Below are 23426 nucleotides of genomic sequence, written 5' to 3'. Positions count from 1 at the left end.
TATCAAGGATATTCCGACGGGCATTTTGATAAAGTAGGTAGAGTCAGCTGGGTGAAAATTTCTTAGAATTCGCATTACGTTGTATAATGTTTGTGCATGTTACCTATTTAATATTTTCAACAAGAAATTAACAAAAGAACGTTAACAAATACTAATTAAAGAAAACGGTGAACTAAGAAAATATACTGTAGACACTCCTACCGCGCTAATGGATGAAATCACGTGTAAAGAAAATCAAAAGGAAGGAATTCCAATTGCCCGGCTAATACGAAATGATACATACAAAATGAGAGATTCATCACTACGAGCTGATGGTCATTCAAGGCGCGCCAGTGTGCAACACCAAACACATTTTCCTTCTCTTTCTTTCAGATAGTGAAAGGCAAGTGCATTATACAAAACACTTTAAATGTAGCATTCATGAAATGACAACTAAGAGGCCCCTACGGGAATTAACTCGTACGATTCAGGCTCAATCTTTTTAGAAGGAGAAAGACAAGCACCACCAAACCTCTGTTGAAGGAATATTAGCACTGCAAGAAGGATTCCTCCTTGCTCGAGAGCTGATGTACTCTGGATGATAGCGTCCAGCTCTTCTCTTGCTGAATGCACTGTTAGTTGTTCATGACCTTGAATTTTGTCAATATGGTTCGTCTCGTTCGCATTCAGCAATGTACTACCTTTGTAATCCATTTTTCATCATAATTTCATTTCTTTTATATATCCATCAAAGGTACTGCATTATTACAGCTCCCTTTGCTGCATATGTAAATCGCAAAAGTTGTATAAAATTCCCCCACTTTAATGGCAAAGCTAATGCAATGTTGGAGGCTCTCTTGTATGCAAAGGTAAAATTTTTTGGTAAGTTATTATTTATGGAGCAAAGTTAGTGCCTGCTTGAATCTAGCCACTAGATTGGAACTACGTTTCAACAACAAGAAAGGATATTTCACATTATTTTGACAAAATTTTGCAGATGTAAATGTTTTATTTCTTGACATTGATGCAGAACCTGATTTCAGCAATACTCATCTAAGAGTCTCCTTTCTTTTAGAAAGGCAATTGCATATATTTTAAATAGAGGGAAAAAAGAAAGAAAAATGCATACAAGCATAAAAAACCAATTAATCAAACCATAAGTACAAAAAGGCAAATACATTAACAATTTATGATGACTGCCTTAAATATGAAACCTTACGTAGAAAAGCTTATCTCCTTGTGACATTGAGTGAATACCATTAAAGTATGCCACAAATGCATGTATCTAATCATTGCGTTCTGCTATTAGTTTGAAAGGAGCCGTGAAGGACACATCACCAGATGCCATTTCAGAAATATCCATTGTCTATAAGAATCGACCATAAATATTTCCATGGGACTAACAGAAATCACCTTAACTAAAACATTTTGTTTTGGATCAAAAGTATCGACGAGTGGTTCAGCCATAGCTTGCTTCCTGATGCAGCTCATATCAAAACCATACACATTGTTCCAAACTAGAAGAAGGAACATAGTTCCAATAGAAATAGTAAAATCATTTTAAATGTGACAAAACAGAATCTGCCGGGGTGAGACCATAAAAAAATGCTTGGAATAATTAGAAAAATATGCATTGTTTAAGAGTGTTTTTAAAACCTTTGAAGATCAATCAGGTCCAATTTGATCAATAGAGCGAGTCCATTTGAATCAAATTTTTGACCGCTAGTCTAGAGGGCTGACAAAGTTGGAAACGTTGACTGCACAATGGCTAGGTAAGAAAATTTCTCAATATTATCATTAGTAAAATTTAAATTAATTAAAATGGTTTACATTAACAAAGTTTTTTAGCCATTGTGCAGTCGATGTTTCCAACATGTTCATATCTATCTCCATATAACTTCATTTATCATCTTAGCATTTCAATTTTGCTACATTAAATTTTTGTATTTTTTACATGAGCATTTCCTAAGTAATGGTTAAGTTTTCTCATAGATTTCATCATCAAATAGGGAAGCATCAACTTACTTGTATCCTCCTCGTCCATTAGCTTTTAATATCCGTGAGCTTTAACCTCAACTTCATGTTACTAGCCTGGACCAGAATTTCCCCTTTTGATTCTTCCACCTTTAGAACGACGGCCTCCTTGCCAAGGGATGGAATATTCACTGTATCGCCTACTGCTGGCACATAGCATTCTTCATCTGAGAGAACAAGAACACATGTATTTGAGTAACATGTTTCAAAAAACAAAAAACAAAAAAGGAGAAAATGTCAATTTCTTCTGCTTTCTTATTTTTTCTCATTACCGGATTGGACTAGCCCAATCTCTCAACACACAAACAAAGGTTATATTTCTCAAATCAATGTTGAAGGCAAAAGCCCAATTGTCTTGATTCAATATTATCTTCCCATTTCAAGTGAATCCAAGGATTAACGCCACCAATCTTACAACTAATAAGCTATTAGAACTGAACCGGCGCAATCCTAAATTTGATCGACCAAGTTATTATCTTAAAAAACTAATAGCAAGTTGCTAAGAGAAGGTCCTACCTATATCACATATTTTAGCATAGAAGATACCCCATCTTTAGGAAACGATGTTGCTTGAGAAAACAAAAAGTAATGTGAAATAATGTTCAGTTATACCCACCATTCATAGGCTTGGTGGTTCGGGATGATATGCTCCATCCTGGGGTGGTGTTTGACTTTGGATGCTCAAGATTTTCCATTGAGTAGCTATTGGCTACTATGTTCTCACTTTTTGATTTCATCTCAGTAGACTCGCGAAACTGATGCAGCTTATGACGAAGTAGAGAACGTGCCACTGCAGCACTATCTGAGATTGCTTTTGCTTTCCTTCTTTTCAACTTAACACCATGATCTGCAATCTTCTTCTTTGCCACCAATAGGCTTCCACGTAGTTCTTTTGACAGCCTAAAATCAGTAACTTCATGTGAAATTACAAATAATGAACAAAAACAGACTTTTTTAAGTGAATCAACTGCCGAAAAAAGAATAAAAAAAGAGATGCTTTTTCATGCTCTAACAGTACATAATATGTATTCCATTAGCATAATAACCTCAGGTAAACAAAACTAAGTGGAATATAGAGATACCTAAATCAAATTGTTGCAACGGCATAAAGACCATGAGCAAATGTTTTTTTAATACCTTTGGCTAATTAGGATAAAAAAACTAGTCATTGCTTGATTTTGTACTACAAGAAATCATTTTCTTGGCAGCATTGACTGTTGTCATACCAGGTTTTATTTGGGACAATTACATAACATTAAATAAACCATTGACATTTTTTCTAAATGGGACAAAAGGTTGTACCAACGTAAATAGTTAGAACCCAAACAATGATCTGCAACTGGAATACTCATGCATATACTCATGATGGCTGAAAGCATCACCCACATTTCTTTATTTCCTTTTCACTGAAATGTGTGGTGTTTGGTGATAAAAATCCCACAAGAAAAGACTAACAATCTCTCACTATCTTCAAACAATAATTATCTATGGCTACAGTTTAATCCAGTGGCTCAAGACCAGAGCACCATTTTGCCCTAATCTAGTTAGAGTGTTTCACACAATCAGCTCTTTGTAAGAGCAATACAACAAAATAATATAACAAATAATTCTGACGGCACAAGACAAATGCTAGAAGCTGTAATACCATACATGCCAATTCCCACTAATTCTTTTTTGAACTACCATTGCTCATTATCCCTTTCATAACCATTTCAACCTTAGAGCGTCATCAGTATTTGTCGATTACCATTCATGATAATGAGAAAGTAATTTACATCATGTGCATCCTACATTTATTTTTTTTAACATAAATTTTTGAGTTCTTACTAATGCAGAGCCATTTTCCTACCTAAACCAAAGTGTTACCTGCTGTAAACAGATTGTTGGAATTCTTCAACACATCCACTTATACTAATTGACAAAGCATTTGAATTTAGTACTAACGAGTTTAACTGCAAGCTGAATTCAGATCTTGCATATCATCATTACGGTTTCACTTATCGTATGATTGAAGTTATCATAAAAGGATTGGATGTAGATCATAACTAATATTTCAGAATAATATTGAAAAAAATAGTTGGGCAAGGTCTTTCATATTGGTCGATGAACTATTACTATACTACCCAAAGTCCCTTATTACATTTTTTCAGTAACTCAACTTCTAAATAGATAACTAATTATATCCTACTGCATGCTTTTCATGTTAATTTTTAGCAGTTATAGAAAAAAATAGAACCAAAGTCCATACTTCCTTTTTCATAACAGCAAACATGGCAAAACTGCAAAAACTGATCTTGGCAGCATAAAAGTGAATAAGTACCATGAATCTGATTTCCAAGTGATGCAATGAAAAAAAACAACATAAACATGTAGTCAAATAGCCACAATCTTGTGTTTTAGTGTGTAAACTACTAAATGCCAAGCAAATATAGTCAATTACTAAATCAAGAAGTCTGTGCCAAATGCCTTAGAAGAAAAAAAAATAGCATATCGCATGTAAAAATTGAACCAATAATATTACTTTTATGACATGCAAAATATGTCAATAGATGTTTAGATCCATATGATTACAATACGTAAAACTTTTGGAAAAGAATAATCCTTACATCAAGTAGCGTTCTGCGTCCTGAAGATTTTGTTGGAAGCTTTGTTTAAACCTTTCCATATCGACTATTACCTGCATGAACACTCTTTTATACTCATAGATTGTCAATTAAAATAGTAAATAAAAGTTCAAAATCATGCATCCAATTGTTAAAAGGCCCACCACCGCTAAGTAAACTTATGTTTCTGAGTTGGAAGTTGTCACACTTCCTCTGATAGAACTTTGAAGTATGAATTTGTATCAGCAATGTGTTAGGGGACTTGGGAACCATCATCAGATAGTTGAGACCAACACAACTTACAATGATGAAGCACTAGCAGACTTAGGAAAAAGAAGATCTTTCATGAACAAGGACCAAAAGAATGAACTAATAAAGAAAATCTGACAACACAATTCCTCACTAACATAGCAGGATAGAAATTATACAACACATTATCTAGGACCTTTTGGAGCATCTCACCTCAATAACTATTCCATACTTTATCCCTCCCTCTTTCTTAAAAAACATTTTTATAATTGTATTCCAGCTATATAATTATAAATTACGAGGCCATTGTAAGATATTAAGAATTTTATGAAATTTTTTTGTTCTAAACATGAACTGAAGCTTAAAAGATTGCCAGAAAATCTTTCATGGTATCATATGGTATGAATTATATGAATAATCCAAAAAAAACTGACTAATAAAAAATTATAATGTGAAAAAACTTAGACAAACAAGATCTTTAAATTATAAATTATCATTTACTGAGAAAACATATTTTAAGTTGCAATACAGAAGCAAAACATGATTGTGACTTTACCTCATTGATCTCTGCACTTGCAGTTCCAAGTAGCTTGCGTGCACCATCCACAATAACATTTGCCAGACCTAGCCTTTCAGCAATGTTAATTGCATTTGAACGGCCTGAAAGAAATATGTGAAGACTCCTTCATTTTCCAGGAATTGAAAAGACTAAAATAACTCACTATTGGGTTTAGGTGATAACTACAAATCATCACTACACGGTGATCATATTCTGAACTTTGATACAATTGTCAGTCACAACTTATGCTCACTTAATTGCTACTGATAAATACTAAGAAAACTTTACTATCCCTCAATAAAGTCTCTTTAGCATTTTTATTGTAAAAAAAATTAAAAATAAAAGTATTTTTGTTGCTAAAATTCCAATTCCTAGGGCTTGTTATGCATTCGTGATATCAGAACATTTGGCAAGGATTCCAACATTAAACTAAGTTCAACAATTTCATCATTATGTGAAATACATCATTCATTTTTTAGGCATAGGTTCTAATTTCATTTCGAATTTTTGAAGAAAAATGTGCAGCGAAAGACAAAAAAACAAAAAGGCTTTGTAGAAAGTTGATGCCCTATCATCAATCATGTACAAGATGCCAAACTCCTAGAGATAACCAGATTGTGCAACAATATGCATTTCTAATTTTATAGAGGCCAAGTCAAGTGATTCAGACACATGCAACAATTCTAAGTGATAACCCTTCAATTCGCCCTGTGTTCTTGAAAGCATAGCATCTTATACATGATTGATGACAAGGCATCAACAATTATGGAACTCAAGAATTTCGAACCCAAGGCTTGGCAACAACTTCCAAGGTTCTTACCAACTGAGCTACCTGGAACTATCCTATGTGAAACAGTAAGTTGAAAGGCAAATTACAGTTTCTCATTGTAAGACACATCAAGTTATATATGATTTATTGTCTGAAAATACACGAGTAAATCTGATTAAAATGATCTTGTGTATTGTGTGAAAAGAGTCGACCCCACTGGGATAGACTTGGTTGTTGTTATTGTGTGAAAAGATTGGATCCTAGCAATTTTTTCCAGATGCAAATACAAATCCATGATGACTTGTTCTTTGAAGGCAAGGGACACATGATCTAAAAGTCTCGTAGTCCACGATCGATACTATTCTTTAAGCTACTAAGTTTAGAGCAGTTCATGGCGGTTGCTAAAAGGTGCCTGAGTGATCGTGTAAGTGCCAAGGTGAGGCAAAGTCCAAGTGCCTAACTACAATCACTAGCAAGTGCTCAGTTCTGGGAAGCAGGCAGTAAGGCAAGCACTCAAGGACGAGGCAAAAACTCTAGTCTAGTTCAGGCTTGTGTTAGGTTCAGGTCTACCCAAGGTTTGTTGATTTAGGTTTCTCCTGCACACTATAGAATTATTTCTCTCTTCTGCACAGCACACACAACCTCAACCTCAAAAAGAACAAGGTGATACACTAATGCTTCCTACCTACGGACTTCAAGCAAAGCTACATGTGGATGGTTATCTTTGTGAGATGCATTGATTCACCTATAAGCTATAAGAAACAGAGATAATCTTTGATATCTCCAGTGCTACCTCTTAAAAATAATTGGATTAAATAATTAAAATTAGTGTTCACTTTTGATACATGCTTCTTCTCTGGATTTTTATGATTTTTCTGGGTTTGCTTTTCATTTTGCTGGTTTTTTATAGATTTCTTTTTTTTAAGTTTTCTGTTCCCTCTGCCTTGATGCTTTCTTTGTTTACTGGATTTTTCCTACTTTTTTCTTCAGCTTTTTCTGGCTTTCTGAATTTTTGCCATCTGTTATGAGTTTTTTTGTTTTCCTCTCTTCCAATATATTTCAAATACCCTAGATATCAAAAGTTTCCAGTATATACCTATATTTAAAATAAGCCCTTTTAATTGCTTAGGCAAGCACTCACCTCTTGTATGACCATGGAACATTACAGCACCATGTTCTCCTAGCAAAGTTGATGGTGGCTGATATAGGTTTAAATACATCTTCTCGAGCATCATTTTCAGCATACTTACCAGTGGTAACCATATTTGCAGCCAAACAAGCTGTGCCTATTAAAGATATTTTAAATAAATTTTAAAGGAAAAGAATCATAAGGCTTAGGCTTCTAAACCAACAAGAGGTATGCACATCATGACTTTCAAATTCAAGGAAAAGACAGTAGTCAATGTCTACTTGATTCCTTCATAATATAATATACGGGAATCAAATGCGTACTATCACTATCAACTATCAAGTATCAGCCCCCTAGATTATCTTTTTTTCTTTCTTTCTTTCTTTTTTCACTTGGGATTGTACGCAAATGGAACAAAATCACCATTCTACTTCTTTGTATGTGACAATCTTAAGATCTCACACATATTTTTACCAAACAGAATCTAAATATAACCAAGATTATGCATCTTGGTCGATAAAATTCACGAGAAAAAAGAAAACCTGGTACTCCCCAGAGGATCTTGTACGTTGGTTTTAAGCTGAGTTCATCAAACTCCACACATGCATTTTCAAATGCAGCACTACTGCTACAAGATAAAATCTTCTTAGGTTCCAATATCTATTAAACATAAACATTATACCACATGAAAGTTATGGATAAAATGAAAATTTTTAATCACGATTCTAACTTCAGATTTAGTAAGCTATTAAGAGTTCAGGTCATATCAGTTCACCAATTTTGGGTTTTCTTACCCAACTTTTGAAATTAAAATATAAAAGAGCAGAGAATGTCAGAAAAATCACGTTAGTCAAAATCAGTTGTGGAATATGACATAGTTTTCTAAAATGTTGATTCATTGGCATTTTTTCACAAACAGGAAAAAAATCTCCTTTCATGGAACATAGTTTCATTGTTGCACAAAGTTCTCTATGGAATCTCATCTTTTTATAGTTCTTAATTTCTTATCAATTCCATGTATCCACATCTCTCTTCGAGGAATCAACCCTGTCTGTTGCTAGTTCACTCAGAGGCAAGGATAGCTTCTTGAATTAAGAAGGTGCAGTAACTTCACATCCCCTTGCTTTGATAGATTCCCCTTGAGATTCTCACAAATTTTGACAAGCAATCTGCTAGTTGGTTTGCTTATTCATGAAGACTAAAAGCTTACCAAGTAGAATTCTTGTAAATTGCATCTATTTCTGCCATGACCTTCCCAAATTTCCAAGCTACCTGATAATTGTAATTCAAACAACTACATTATCCCTCAGGTCTAACCGTACATGGATTTTCCGAAGTGCTAATTTACTTGCTTCCTTTAGTTTCCTTGTATTACCAACATAATTGGATCAAGCATAACTGTTTATATGACATAAAGCAGTCAACCTGTGTATGACCCAAATGGATGTTGCTTATATGTTTTTTCTAAAAAAAAATTATGTGCTTACACTACATAAGTTGACCATCTATGATCTGTCTAATTATTCTTATTATTATATTTAGTTAAGTATATACTAATAAATTTGTGTTTGAAAAAGTCACACCGCTTTGAAAAATTCTTTCCCTTCCCGTGCCTGCTGTTGAAGAACCCAAAATTTCAATCAGTATTGGGTTCTTGAGCAATATCTAAGGAATTCAGTATTTCGCAGCCAAGTCAAAGAGCACTTGCTACCACAAACATTTCACCAAGCACATCAAAATTTTATTATAGAAATATATTCAAGCCAAAAATTCAACTAGTTAGCTGAGACAAATGTATCTGAGGGACTGAATTGACAAATCATTCATTATGTAAGCCTTTAGATGCTAGTTCTGTATAACAGAGGAAAACAAAGATTATTAGTTGAAGTTGACATAGCATAACAGTGGTAGTTTCCTGCTAGTATTACACATCATGACATTATAGAAGAATGAAAACAAATTGTCATCATGGAAATGCCATGTAGATGTACACAACTACACATCCACAAGCTATCTACTGTAGAATTCTTATAGTTGGCTGTAAAAGGCTAACTACAAAACTCATTTCCAGAAGGATAATAGTTGATCCATGAAGAAGTGTTATACAAACCTGTACTTCAGTGTTTTAAGCTCTCCATGATGAGTCGTAGCTATAGTTAGAAAAGAACCAGCTTCAGCAAAAGATTCTAGAATGGACATTCCTAGAGCTGCTCCTTCAAGTGGATTAGTTCCTGCACCAACCTAAGCAATGAATGAGCAGTCAAATGTCAACATTTGTTTTCATTAATATGTTGCACTGGAGTGTATTTAAGGCTTAGCGGCAGATAGTAGAAGTTAGTTATGACGGTTTAAAATGAAAGACAAAATGAAAACTAAGGAACAATGAGGTTGTTGAGAAATTATATGAAAGGTAAATGAAAAATAACTTGATAAGTAGATCAGAAAGTGCACAAAACCAATTACAAGCATTACAATTGGATTGATGAAAGAACATCAAACAGCTTGAAAACCTGGTTTGAGGGACTAGACAGACTGGCCAAGGAAAAAGTACTGACTTGTAAAGATCACAAGTGACAATTTAGCTCTTGCAGTCAAGCCAAATGTAGCAAAGCCCAAATTTTTTTGCTGTTTCACCTGTACAATTGCAAAACTTCCTCCAGAATCTCGTCAACTCTCTTATTCGCTTACTTAAAATGATTCTTGATTCTCCCAAACTATAACTTCTCAAATTTTAAACCATACATTTTAGTCTCCACGCCCCCACCTGACATTGGTCTCTTTTGTTTCTAGTTAATCATAATCATATTCAAGACTAGATTCATAGTTTGGACCTTTTGGTCATAATGAATTGTAGTAAACAATTACTGCTTAGGTAGATTATAATATATTTGAATTTGATTTCAGCATGCACAGTCAAACTGCAATTTAATTACCTCTGAGCAGTATAGAATTAGCTGAAATCATAAAAAAGGTGCTCTTCTTTGTAATTAAACAGAAAGATAATAACAATATTGAAAGTTTATCTATCAATTATACCCTGTGAAGTACTCATCTATGGGATGAATTTCTTGAATGATTTTGCTCACGTATTACAATCTAACTTTTCATTCCAAACATGATGTTGATTGTGCTACAACTAAGCCAACCCTGTCTTAAAAAACATATATCTGAACAAAAGAATTTTTAAGAACAAAATTGATATGTGGCACTTACTTCATCCAAGAGAACCAATGACTTATTTGTTGATCGAGAACGAATAGCCTGGCAAAAGAGCACAAGTATAAGGGAAAGAATTCTAACTTCAATAAATATTTCAAATTTACACAGGTATATACCAGAATGATTCTAGACTTTTGTAAAGCGCATCACACTTTACCTAATCACTAATGTTGTGTCTGGTTCACACAAATATCTATATATTTTTTATGAATTTCCCACAGAACAAGTAGCAGACGTTTGGTTAAAAAAATAAATTTGGAATACCAATTCCCATGGAATTGTTATTTCTCAATCATCCTTCTTAGTTATTTCTTACTCCATTCCATGGAATACCTTTTATTACTTATCTTACTTGGAGAGAATTTTTGTTATCATAATGGAGGCGCGCTCCTTGTAGCATTCCTACAAACCAAACATACATAGGAATGACAATGATCCATATACTTCTTTCCATGTACCCAACTAAAGAATATATATTCCTAAGCTATTTCCTATCAATTCCATTCCCTAGGTCTACTCCCTCTTATCAATTCAATTCCATGAAAACAATGTAGCATAAATGAAAAATTATAATGACAGATATATGAAATAGGTAAAAATTACATTACAGGACGGTGAAAGCTACAACACAAACTTCACTTGTCTTCAAACTTCTAAAAATGAAGTACATCAACTTATATTAACATATCTGAAGGGAACGCTAACTAGTTTAAAAATATAATCTAAAGGCTCAAATTAGATCGTAAAGCTACAACTCCAAACATAATATATATGTGAACCCCAGTGAGGATCACGAAAGAGAAGAATCTTTCAGATATATACTCTATAGTTTGGCTTACATAGGTTGGTCAGTGATCAAAAAAAAACCCTCAAATTTCTCAGATGAAAATTTATACTTCAGCTGACCAGAATGAAAATTCAAATGGTAAGTAGATACACTAATATAATTACTAATACAAAATGAACAGGAAAAAAGTCTCTATTTTCCCAATAAACAGAGTAGGTATTAGTTTATTATTTCTAACAAGTCAAGCCATTTTTAGACATTAATTTTTTTTTAACTTAAACAGCTTTCTACCTCAACATAACATCATTGAAGCATCGCTGCATGGCAAGATAGAATCATGCTGACTGATAGCCAGAACAACATCAAAGGTTTAATTGGATAATGCTGGATGATCGACAGAACATCACCAAGCTATTTTTAGACATTAATTTTTTTTAACTTAAACAGCTTTCTACCTCAACATAACATCATTGAAGCATCACTGCATGGCAAGATAGAATCATGCTGACTGATAGCCAGAACAACATCAAAGGTTTAATTGGATAATGTTGGATGATCAACAGAACATCACCAAAGTTTTAATTGGATTTGGTTCGTGTGAACCAGACCATTAAATTGGACTTCAGTAAATTATAACTCAGTTGACATGGCCAACATTACTAAAAAAAATATGCCTTTGCTAAGTGCTAAGTATCGGACCACATTCCAGGTTACAAGTGCAAATTTTGATTGCATGACAAGCTTATTACATAAAATGTGTGCAGTTAAATTACCGTTACTGTGTTTACAGACAGAACAAGTGTGCATATAACCAAATTCACTTTCAAAGAGCAAACTTATAGAGGACTGTCAGTTTCAAACATAGAAAATAAGAGAGAAAATATAAGAGAATAAGCTGCTTGAATGAATCTTTGTATCGAGGAAAACAAAGCCACAACTTACACCAATCTGTCTAAGATGACCAGAGAAGGTTGAAAGTGACTGAGTTAAAGATTGCTCATCTCCAATATCCGCAAATATTCCATCAAACCAGGGAATTTTAACAGGCTCAGATGCAATAACATAAACACCTGTCATAAAAATGCTTTTACTTCATAGAGAAAACTCATAGTAAACTGATGAGGCAATTTCCAATGAATCTAACCATATATTATGTCTGCAAAGGGAACAAAAAAGAAAATAACAAAAAAATGTGATTTATGGTCATATTTTATTATTTTGTACATCATTCACCCACCCAAAACTCAAGTATATGCCAACACACCTTTTCTGATGACAACGGCTAAAGTTATGCATATGAGAGCATGTGAGATTCTAGGCTAACAAATTCAAGAAAGAAAAATGCTTTCAGCCCAACGAGTAATGAAAATACCATTCAACACTTAGGCCATGTTTTTTCCAGGAAGGAAACAGCTAGAAATGGTGCAAGTGAAATGAAAAAAGATAGAGAAATATTCCCTAATTTGTATTTCCTCGGAGGGAAGGAAAGAATTATTGTTTCCCTTTAAAATGATGAAAAGGGAGAAAAGTTGTCAGCGGTGTCAACATTTTTTTAAATATCTCTTGTTTTAAAAGATGGGACTGGACATAATATAATATTTTATGGGGGCTCCTGGGTGAATGAAGAAGGGAACACAGACAAGAATAAAGGAGGTATATAACGTGTGCTAGGAGGGGAAGAGAATTGGTGATTTTGGAGTATAAAAACAAAATTCTCTTTTGTCTATTTTGGAATTGGAACAGGGAGGGATGAGTTAATTGGTTTGGAGAATGGCAATTTCGCTCTTTCTTCTCATTTTTCAAGGAGAGACAATAGTCTTGCAGAGGCAAATTATGGAAGGAGGTCAAGATTTGGTATTGAGCAGCTAGCAGTAGGAGAATGGTGGCTTGCAATTTGCAAAAATCTGTTAAGTATGGATGTACTACTTCTGAAGATCACGAGTAGGTCATAGGTTGGAAATGAATAAATAAAAAACTTGTGTTTTTTGGACTTTGAAGTAATGTATCAAAGGGATATGACCTTGTAGGTTTTTTACTAATCAAATCTGATCAAGACTACAGAAAAATAGACTAATTGTACTGGGATATGACCTGTTTTAGCCATCAAAGATGATAAACCAACCGTCTTCAAGCTAATAGTTTTACCCCCTGTATTTGGACCAGTTATAACCAGCACACCAGTATTCCCTGAGATAATAAAATCAACAGGTATTGGCCTATTTTCTTCTAGCTCAGAAACCTAAAGAAAAAGTGTGAGTAAACAAAAATGTAGAGAATCATAGAAATTTTTTACATAATTCAAGAATTTTGAGCTGCTAACTCTAGAATTGAGAATTACCCTGAGTTTCATGGATACAAGGCGTGCACACCCTTCTTCTTCCCCTCCACCATGTGAATTCCTTCTGATCTCCTATAGATGAAAAAGGAGTTGCACTATGCTCAACAATACAGCTCTAAGACTAATTATGGCCAGAAGTGAATATAACTAAGAAGAGCATCTAGCATAGGTTATTTCGGCATATTTCATACTCCAACAATTGAACAAATGTAAAGTTGATGAGTCCAGAAACACCAAAAGTTTTGGAATCAATGAATAATCAAAATGATATTCTGGAATGGAACTTACAAAAGTAGCATCAGCAACATCCTTCTTTGCCTTCTGTAGGTTTTCACGATGTTGTTTAAGTAAAAGAGGATGATAAGACTTTGGCATATACAGTTTCCATTTCTTATTTGAGAGATTAAATGGCGCACTTGTAGTAGTTAAACCTTCATGTGATACTTCAGGGCGTTCTCCCCCTATGTAGCTTGGCAGATAAATATCAGGGTAGGTCCCACCATATGCTAAACTGTATTTCGCTCTTGCAGTTATCTATCCCATTAAGAAAGCATATTAATCAAGCAAAGTTCAAATAAGATGGTTGCATGATCGTAACAAAACACAACAAATCTACTTAATTTTGTTGTCAAAAATTTGGATTACAAATTGCTAGAATGGTGAGTCAATAAACCACACAAATTGAGCATTCAGAATAAACAAAATGATTATCAATATACATGGTTAACTCCTGAGATTAAAGAGACAAACAAATGATAGTCAATGATGTAGTTTTATTCGGCCACAGTAAAACATATTTGCTATTTTCAATAACTGTGTCTGTAAAAGTAACCAAGTATTTCAGAAACAATGAAGGTCAGCAGTATAAGTCAATATTATACCGGTTTTCCTTGTTACAGTGTTTCAGAACATCATTGACATACGGTTGAAGTTTATTGATTCAGGAAGTATATCCTAATGGGATGTACAGCACAAGATAACGGCTATATTATTTTAATCAATCCAGACAGAGAAAATCCCAGATGGATAAAATCATCAATGTGCCAAATATACCATGGAAAAAGTGCTGCTTGTGTTAATTATACACAACTCCTGAGACAATAGAAGCATAAAGGAAAAGGACAGAATGGATATAAGATGAAACAAGAGTAGTGTAAAAAGTATGATACAAATTTTGTTCCCAATGTTTCGCAGGTCACGAAACTGCTAAGCATTTAGTCAGGAAGACCATATTGTACACCAACATAGATGCAAACATTGACTATAAATCTGAATATGTCATGCTTTAATAAAAAAAATAGAAAGAGAGGAAAATTGGATTCATTGACATACAACGTCCAGACTTATTATTGTTTGCAGCAAATACTGGATATCATCAATTTCTTCAAGCATCTATAAGAAGGAAGAAACACATCGATCAATATTCCCCAAGACTTCAAAAAGTAGAATTTCTTTTTCAGAAGGAAAAAAAATTTGTAAACAAGAAGCTGACTCATACCTTATCAGTTAACCTTGACAAAACATCTTCCTCGGCCTTAACCACCAAAGCTCTAGCTTGTTGCAACTCATCATTCAATGGGATAGCAGCAATTGGCTCCAACATACTTCCAGAACTTGAATCACTAAATGTGATGCAATTCAACAAATAAATATTTGAAGAGTAATCTCGCTCAGTTGCAATGCAAGAACCAGAATAGTATTAGCAAACAACAAAAACCTCATAAACAACATTATACTAATTTGACCAGAATGCTAAAAATAAGAATGGGCAGTAGATCTAGATATAAGGGGCGATTAATGTTGACATCTCATTATTCAGACTTACCTGAGCCATAAAAGGAGAGGTTCATGGTATCAATTTAGGCATCTCATTCAATGGTCAAATGCTCTCTTTATTTTTACATATTCCAATGCATCACATTCATGCTGATCCAATGATTTTTAACACAGAAATATACCCTTCTTCAGAAAGGAAAAGTATTCAATATCACCATCTCAGTTCTCCGCAATCCTCATAGTCATTGTACTACAAGTCACCACCTTGAGTTGCCACCAGATCTTCCTAGAGAAGAAGGCAGAGAATAAGGTAGGTCAAATATGGGGGGAGAATGTCAGAGATCCACCATTGATAAGTAATAAACTAACCTCTCCATCCTTCAATTTATGTCTACATGGACTTCTTACTGATTGAAAAGACAATATTTTTCTGTACGACACTAACAGCACTTTTCATACTGACAGCAGCTCAAGATCCCTAAGCAGCTAAATTTTAGGCCTTCAGATAGAAATTTTATTCCAGTCCAAAAACAATTTTAGGTACAACCCAAAAAATTGAGCCTTTACCTAATATTTATACAACGACTGTAACCAAATACTCCAGTTGATAAAAAGTTTGGCAGCAATAGAAGCACATGTGAGCGCATAAAGTGGTTGAGGATCCTAATATTTTAGGGATGAATGGCAACTCTGTCAAGGAGAAATTAAACTCTACAGCAACTGGATGACAAAGGCACAGGATTCTGTTGACCTGCCAATTGGTACTGCCAAGCTTATTTGTGGCATATAGTAATTTTCCAGATGTTGATATTGAAAGGTGCTTGTATATGACACAAGTCACAAAGTTCTCAATACACACTGTCTTGGAAGAAGAAAAAAAGGGGATGAAAAAGCCTATTAGCTGGACTCTATCACTACTGGTACAAATCTCAAGCAGAATCCTTTATTTAGTTTATGTTTTCTTCCACCCTTTCTACCTAACAACATAGTGATTCTCCCCCTTCCACTTGCACCTTCCTCCGTATTTTCTTTCCACCCTCTTCAGCCCTCCAAATAAACACAGGGTCAGAACAGTCAAGCTCTAGAATGCATGTAGCTTAAGAAACAAATTGTCAAGGATCATCAATTCACAGGATAGCATATAGTAGGCAAAAAGTTTCAAAAAGTAATATAAAAAATCCCATATAAAACTTGATCAGATCTAATTGAGTTTGAAAGCTCAAAAAATACTTATGATGTATTCCTAGGATTGAATGAGTGATAAGAATGAAATTTTAAACAAATTCAAAATCCAACATGCAAAAGTATATATAACCTTAAGAATTAAGATATCACCATTATCAAGCTGTGGTTAACACAACTAATTGGAATATACTACATGAATTTTATAGCTACACTCTATGAACTGCAATATCACTAGTAATAGCAAATTAATTAAATCATTTTTTATTACATCGACTAATGCTATCTTTTGTCTCCTACATAACCTTAAGCTAAGACCATGGAGAAAGAACTACAGCAACACAAACTATGTGCAATTAGCACACCTAGACAAAAGTAGTCCACCAAGTGTCGTTGATCTGTCACCCATTACCCTGATGCAGCATCGGCCATTAACAATGCACATTTCCTGAATCAAATAGAGAGAAATGCTTAGTGCTTCTGCAGATTAGTTTCAATACAGGGGGAGGCTCTTTAAAACTTACCAATGTGGAAGCTTCACTTTTACCCTGTCTAATTAACTTGTCCACAAGCTGATACAACTACACCGCAATTAACATAAATTAGAATTCTCCTACAAAGTAGATCTTTGAAGATTGTAAACATATTAAGATCAAAAATTCATTTCTTTGCAACACTGCCATAATAATAATAGGCTGGACCCAAGATTGGTACAATAGGCATGAAAGATGTAACTTTCATCATACCAATACTTGAATCTCTTTTAATGAGTTGGCAATATTGTTCCGTGGGATTCATTGTTTCATTGAAAATCAAAGTGATCATTCTTTAGTAACTTATATTCATTGGTCAAGTATTTTATTCACATTACTCTTTTGATTTTCAGGCTTAAAGAGTACAAATATCATACAAAAGACTTGGAAATTGAAATCATGGATTTCTCCAGAAAATAATTCTTTTTACCAAGATAATATTTCATCGCCTGAATTAAATAGAGTAGAAACAGAAAAATTTCAACCTTAGAAATTAATGATGCCAAAGGAAATTAGAGAGAACAACTGCCTTGTGTAATAATTTCCAATATTTTGGTGCCAAAAGTTAATGAAACTTGAATTTGCAGGAGTGATAGAAAAAAGCATAAGGTTAAAGACTTGAACTTGCTTTGACATATTGTCATTATGTTCTTTGTTCCCACAGCTAGTTAAGCTTTTCTATTTTTGCAATAGCAGTAACCGAGAATTGGACAAAAAGATAGGATTGAATTTGCAGTGGTTATCTTCAACTAATGAACATATCAAGAAAAGTTAAAGTTGTGCACTATATGGTTTTAAACATGATTTAATGTGAAATTAGGAAAAGACTGTGATGACAATGTATCACCGTGAGTCATCATTCCGTGAATATATGAACGATGTGCTGTTTGAACAAGCTTTGTACAGACAAACAGAACCTACAACTAAAATATTCTAGTATACTAATGAAGTAGCTTCTTTAGTCACTCCAATATGGAGCTCATATATAAATGCATGTGATATAAAGACCCAGGTTATCAAAGGAGTAACAAACTAATGCAAAATTGCAAACAAAGATACTATATCAATAGAATTATCAGAATGAAAACAAAAAAATAAGGTTGATGTAGAGTATTTGCAAATCAAATTGAAATGGTATACCTTTCTCTCAAGTGATCGAACTTGATCACGGGATCTTCTAAGCTCGGAACTCTACAGCAACAAAAGGTATAAAATTTTGGCATAAGGGTGAAAGACAAGGCAAATTAGGGGAGAAATGAAAGACAATCGAATCATACTAAAGTACAAATAGCAAAAAAAAAAAAAACAGGGAAAACATAAGGAATGTAGCCATGTAGGCCAATGAAATACAGTGTTGGTAATTGTGTTAGAAGCTTAAGGCCAAATTTCAGTACCACAGCCCAATTCCAGTCTCTTAATTGGGACACAACTGAAAGAGCAATCAGAGCAATATCTTTTTGAGCCAAGTGGAGTATGATCAGATTACGGAGACATAGGCAAATAATTATTGGCTTATAGCCATTATGACTTTCACAAAAGTGGTCATATTCATATATGATTTACCTTGGCTGAATATTTTCGACTATACGACAACAACAAAAATGTTTGTTCATCCCAAATAATTATAGTTAGCTAGATATATCATATTTCATCTTTGAACTCCATGAAGGACTAGTTAAATAGTCTTCTTTAGCCTCCCCCAGCCCTCATGTCTTCAATATTTAAATTGATTCAAATTATTAAATATATTGGTCGTCTTTCAATATATACCCTTTTAACATACTTTCAACTATCTGAGCAACACCTATGACCTAACTACTCTCATATCATAACATTATTTATTTAATTTTAGCAAGCTCATAAGTTATATTAGCATTCTCATCTTTGTTATATTAATTTTTATATTTTTGTTTGCAAGTCAGTCAATGTTTTGACTCAGAGAGTATAAAGCATAACTTGTCGTACCAAAATCTCATAATCCATTTTATCCTATTAATGATATATCTCTCCATGCTGAAAAATAAATTCAAGCTACTGAAACTTTTGCTATAATTCTTCTCCGTCAATTTAATTACTCTATCACAATTTTCTTGTTGCCAAAACTATATTTCATATACTCAATTTTAGTTCAACACTTCTACTTAATTTGAACCCTTTAGTCTTCAAAGTTTCTTTCTGCAATTCAAACTATGAGTATAAACATTCAAATTATTTAGTAAAATGTTTTCTCTTCTAACTTACACTAAATAGGTTTTTCACAGATAAGTCTATTTAGTAATTATGTATTTGACTGTTCAATATCAGACAATGTTTGATTCTCATCTCAAATAAGAAAAATAATTGTCTGACAATTCCAATCTGTTCTACACTTCTTTATTTATTGATGATTATCCAAAAAATAACTTTGCAAAGCGGGAAAGTATCCAATTGAATAACGCATCTACATGGTATGGCTTCCATCTTTTACAGTAATCTCAATTATACTCTCCAACGTCCAAAGACAAGATATGAAATACTGAAACAAAGGGTATAAATATACAAACTGCGCTATCTTTAACAGATCCATCTTCATCGATCACCAGCTGGGCAGACTTGACGAATGCCTGGCTAATAGCAACATCCATTATCTGAGCATAGAACAAAAGATAGCATTTACCATCCATAGTTTGGCACTAAAAAATAATTTTAAAATGCAAATAAAAACCATGTTTACTAAAGGAATAATATATACTAGATTTACCATTGGTGTAATGGGCATAAAACGGCTATACCACTCTGAATCTTCTTTCACTGCTGTCTTAAGAGTGACTTGCAAGGCATCAGCATATTTTATAAGCCCAACAACAGCCATTGCTTCGGTTCCATTCAATGGAGAACCTCTAGATACACGAGTAATAGCTGACTTTACCTTTCAAGAAAATCCAATAGCAAACATCAAATGACAAGCAGTAGTAATCTAAAGCCTAAAATGACAGCAGCGACATTTAATAATCTAAGCAAATAACAAACCGTCACATGACCTTGACATGTTCATTTATTCTAATTTTATAAATCATAGCTCAATATACCAATAGAATACCAGGAACCTGATCAAGCCAATATCTACCAAGTAGAAGGGCATTAATTCTAGTAAGAAAACCAGAAATAGTTATAATGAATTTCTTCAAATGGTATATTGGTGGAGCTGTTAGAATTGGATTTGCAGTGGTGTACCAGAAACAAATTGCATCAGTATTAATAGAGCACAAGTAAACCACACTTTGATGAACATGTGTTATATCTGACATGCCTATAGAACAAAATACTCCATGATTGACCCTGAAAGATGGTTATCATAACAATATAAAATAAGAAAACAGATAACACTTTTCTGACTGTGACATTTTTCTTTCTTCAACCATGAGAAAAATAGCATATCTACAGTTAAATATTGTAGAAGGACAGTGATCTACATGTGTGCCACTAATGAGAGTACAGTAAACCATAGCACAAAAAGATGGAAAATAGAGTCTTTAGGTGCTAATAACTTTCTTTTTTTTTAGATGCCAAAATAAAACCCAGAAAAACCATGAATTGCAAAAATCAACAGAACCACTAGCATCAAGGCACTAGAAAAATTTTTCTTATGGTAACATGGTTAAACCTAATAAGATCATACAAAAAAGAAAGAGGCCATAAAACTTATAAGTTAGCAAAAAGATGACTTCTATGATGATTAATATGAAGTATGAACCCATACCTCACCACATTGAAAAAGCTAAATAGCATTAGTAAACTAAAATTTGCGATGAAAATTGCACAAAGTAAGACTCCCTACTTTACACATTGAGAATCATGGATTATGAAGTCAGTTTATAGGCCTAATGAGTGATCTATCATTAACTTGGGTTAAGAATTTTGGACTAATGATTTGCCCTAATTAGTCAATAAGATAATTTTCTCATTAATGTGACATTTTGGTATCAAGACTTCATGATGTGAATAAACTCCATTGCTAAACTAAACCCAAAAAAATTGACAACCTTAATTTCAGATCCAACCTAATTTCACCACAGTTACATCTTAGTCACACCCAGTTGGACTCTTATCATTAAAACCCCGATTGAAAGTTAAAGCCCAATTTGTTTAAGTAAAGTTTATGTAGATTAGTTCCATCCATCACGTAGATGAGCCTGTTCAAATTTCAATTCCATCATTTACACAATCAAATGTTCAATTCCAAAATTGATAATAGAGCTAAAGGAACCCAGTATGGTAGCACGCTTTAAAACTGTTTGAAAACCCCAAATTTAAAGTTATAAACTAACTATTTAAGTAATTTTCATGTAGATTGGCTACGCCAATTGAGCCAATGAGCTGGTAGGAATTTTGGTTCTTGTCATTTAGACAATAGAATGTTCAATCCTACATTGGATAATATAAATAAAGGAAGTCAGTGCTGTAGCATGTATTAACACCTTGTTTGAAGTGGCCAACTATTACATTGTCTCTGTATAATGAAGTGACCGTGCTCTAACTCTTATACTTAGAGGATTGTGTGATCAAGCAAAGTGATAACAAGCATTGGTGTTAAAAAGATGAACTAACCCTAAGAAAGCAAAAAGGAGTATATCTTCACACAATACGAAACCGGATACCCCCATAGCAATTGATATGGTTCACAGATCAATGAAGTGTCACAACTCAGTGTAGAGATTAACTGTTCCTTAACATAATGGGCATTCTCGATCTTTTGTGGACAGCAGGAGCATCTAATTCTTCCCGATGCATAAATATAAGTTTTGATGCAGCCATACCTCTGCACAAATATCTCATGCATAAGCACCCAAAAACATCCTTACCAAAACGGTATCTACGCCAGCGAAGTCCAATCCTCCAGCTCCATAATTGATCAACTCAACGGCCGCGGCAGTCTCCTCCAACAGCTTATTGCTTTCCTCGAAGGACACATCGACGTGCGAAAGCTGCGCCTGCGACACCCAAGAAGAGATCAGCGTTCAAGAAACACGTCCGACCGACCAAGAGAAGGCGGAAAGAGCAAGAAGGGGGGAGTGACACCTTGGTGGCATCACGGCCTAGGGCAGTGCCAGCGAAGGCGGCGACAGCGTCGCAGAGCTTGTCCCACTCGAGGATCTTGAGGGTGTCGGTGAGTTCGGAAGGTCCGGGACGGCGGTCGCCGGGACCGAGGAGGAGGGGGCCGGGAAGGGCGCCAGGTAGCAGGCGAGCGAGGCGGCGAGCGGCGACCGCGGGGGAGGCGGAAGGGTGGGAGAGGGTAGGGATCGGGCTGAGGGCGAGCGAGCGTTGGGCGACCAACATCGGAGTTCGCCGAGCGATCCGAGTTGAACGGTTGACGAATGCGTGGTGACGATATATCAAATCAAATAGATACAGCAGATTTTAATAATTTTAAAATCGTTAAAATATGTTTTTCCCCAAATGTTATTTGTTTTTTAAAAACTAAAATTGTTATTTCTTTTAATGGCACTCACGAACAATTTTAATTTATTTTCTCTTATTTTGTATCAATTAAAATTATATAATATATATAATTAATACGAAAATGATATTCTGCGCGCCTGTTTCCTGTGCGCGACGTCGAATCCATCGTTCATCACCGATCATGTGCCGCATCTAACCGTCCAAAACTGGGAATGTACAGTGCTCCGCCCCTCGACCCCCGTCACTGCCGCATCCCCTCGTCGCGCCGTCCGACCACCGCCGCCCGTCGGATCGGGCCCGATCAACGCGCCACTCATCGACGCGTCGACCGATGTCGGATTTCGATCGGATTGTGGTCGGAAACCGATCGTGATTTGGCCGGAATTGATTGTGCGCTGGATTCGACGATTTCAGATCGAATTCGTCGGATTCTTACCACAATCCGCCTGAAATCCGACGTCGGTCGACGCACCAGCGAGTGGCGCGTCAATCGGGCCCAGTTCGGCGACAGGAGGTAGTCGGACGGCGTGGCAAGGGCGGGCGGAAGCGGTGGAGGTCAGCGGTGTCGCGCACGGGATCGCGGAAATTGTGTCGTGCAGAATATCAGAACTCATAATTAATAATATAAATATATCATATTATTTTTCACATGTTTGATTATTTGGAGATGTTATCGTTACGATTTATTTAAAATTATTTATCCGGAATAATCGGATCTCGAGGAGAAAACAGTCATTTCGGTCGCCTCACAGTCTATTTAAGCACGATCTAGGGTTCTTCGAACAGTGCCTGAACTTCTCGATCCTTTGGCCGGCGGCCTCGCTGCTCTA

General features: G+C 34.9%; 1 protein-coding gene across 4 annotated transcripts; it reads right to left on the bottom strand.

Moving 5' to 3' along the window:
* Positions 1-382: 382 nt before the first annotated feature.
* On the bottom strand, positions 383-22490 carry LOC141830088 (uncharacterized). Of its 4 annotated transcripts, none has more exons than XM_074717572.1 (21): positions 22216-22490; positions 21999-22127; positions 19898-20065; positions 19701-19784; positions 18298-18348; positions 17149-17205; positions 16990-17072; positions 15165-15288; positions 14999-15058; positions 13955-14200; positions 13667-13738; positions 13420-13567; positions 12271-12398; positions 10536-10583; positions 9433-9563; positions 7865-7947; positions 5422-5525; positions 4620-4690; positions 2630-2913; positions 2005-2180; positions 383-759 (listed from the first exon to the last, which is right to left on the bottom strand). In XM_074717572.1, the coding sequence occupies exons 1-20, from the start codon at positions 22471-22473 to the stop codon at positions 2023-2025; spliced, it is 2487 nt and encodes an 828-aa protein (XP_074573673.1). In that variant the 5' UTR covers positions 22474-22490; the 3' UTR covers positions 383-759; positions 2005-2022. The 4 variants fall into 4 exon arrangements, with proteins under 4 accessions (XP_074573673.1, XP_074573674.1, XP_074573671.1 ...); XM_074717573.1 differs by lacking the exon at positions 383-759 and adding an exon at positions 1018-1456; XM_074717570.1 differs by lacking the exon at positions 383-759 and having other exon boundaries at positions 1467-2180.
* Positions 22491-23426: the final 936 nt, after the last annotated feature.

Source organism: Curcuma longa, chromosome 5, assembly GCF_044706935.1.
Source record: "Curcuma longa cultivar G26 ecotype Majalengka, Jawa Barat chromosome 5, ITB_CL_G26_1.1, whole genome shotgun sequence".
Lineage (NCBI taxonomy): Eukaryota > Viridiplantae > Streptophyta > Magnoliopsida > Zingiberales > Zingiberaceae > Curcuma > Curcuma longa.
The sequence above is the reverse complement of the archived record's forward strand: the minus strand, read 5'-3'. Positions and strand labels throughout refer to the sequence as shown.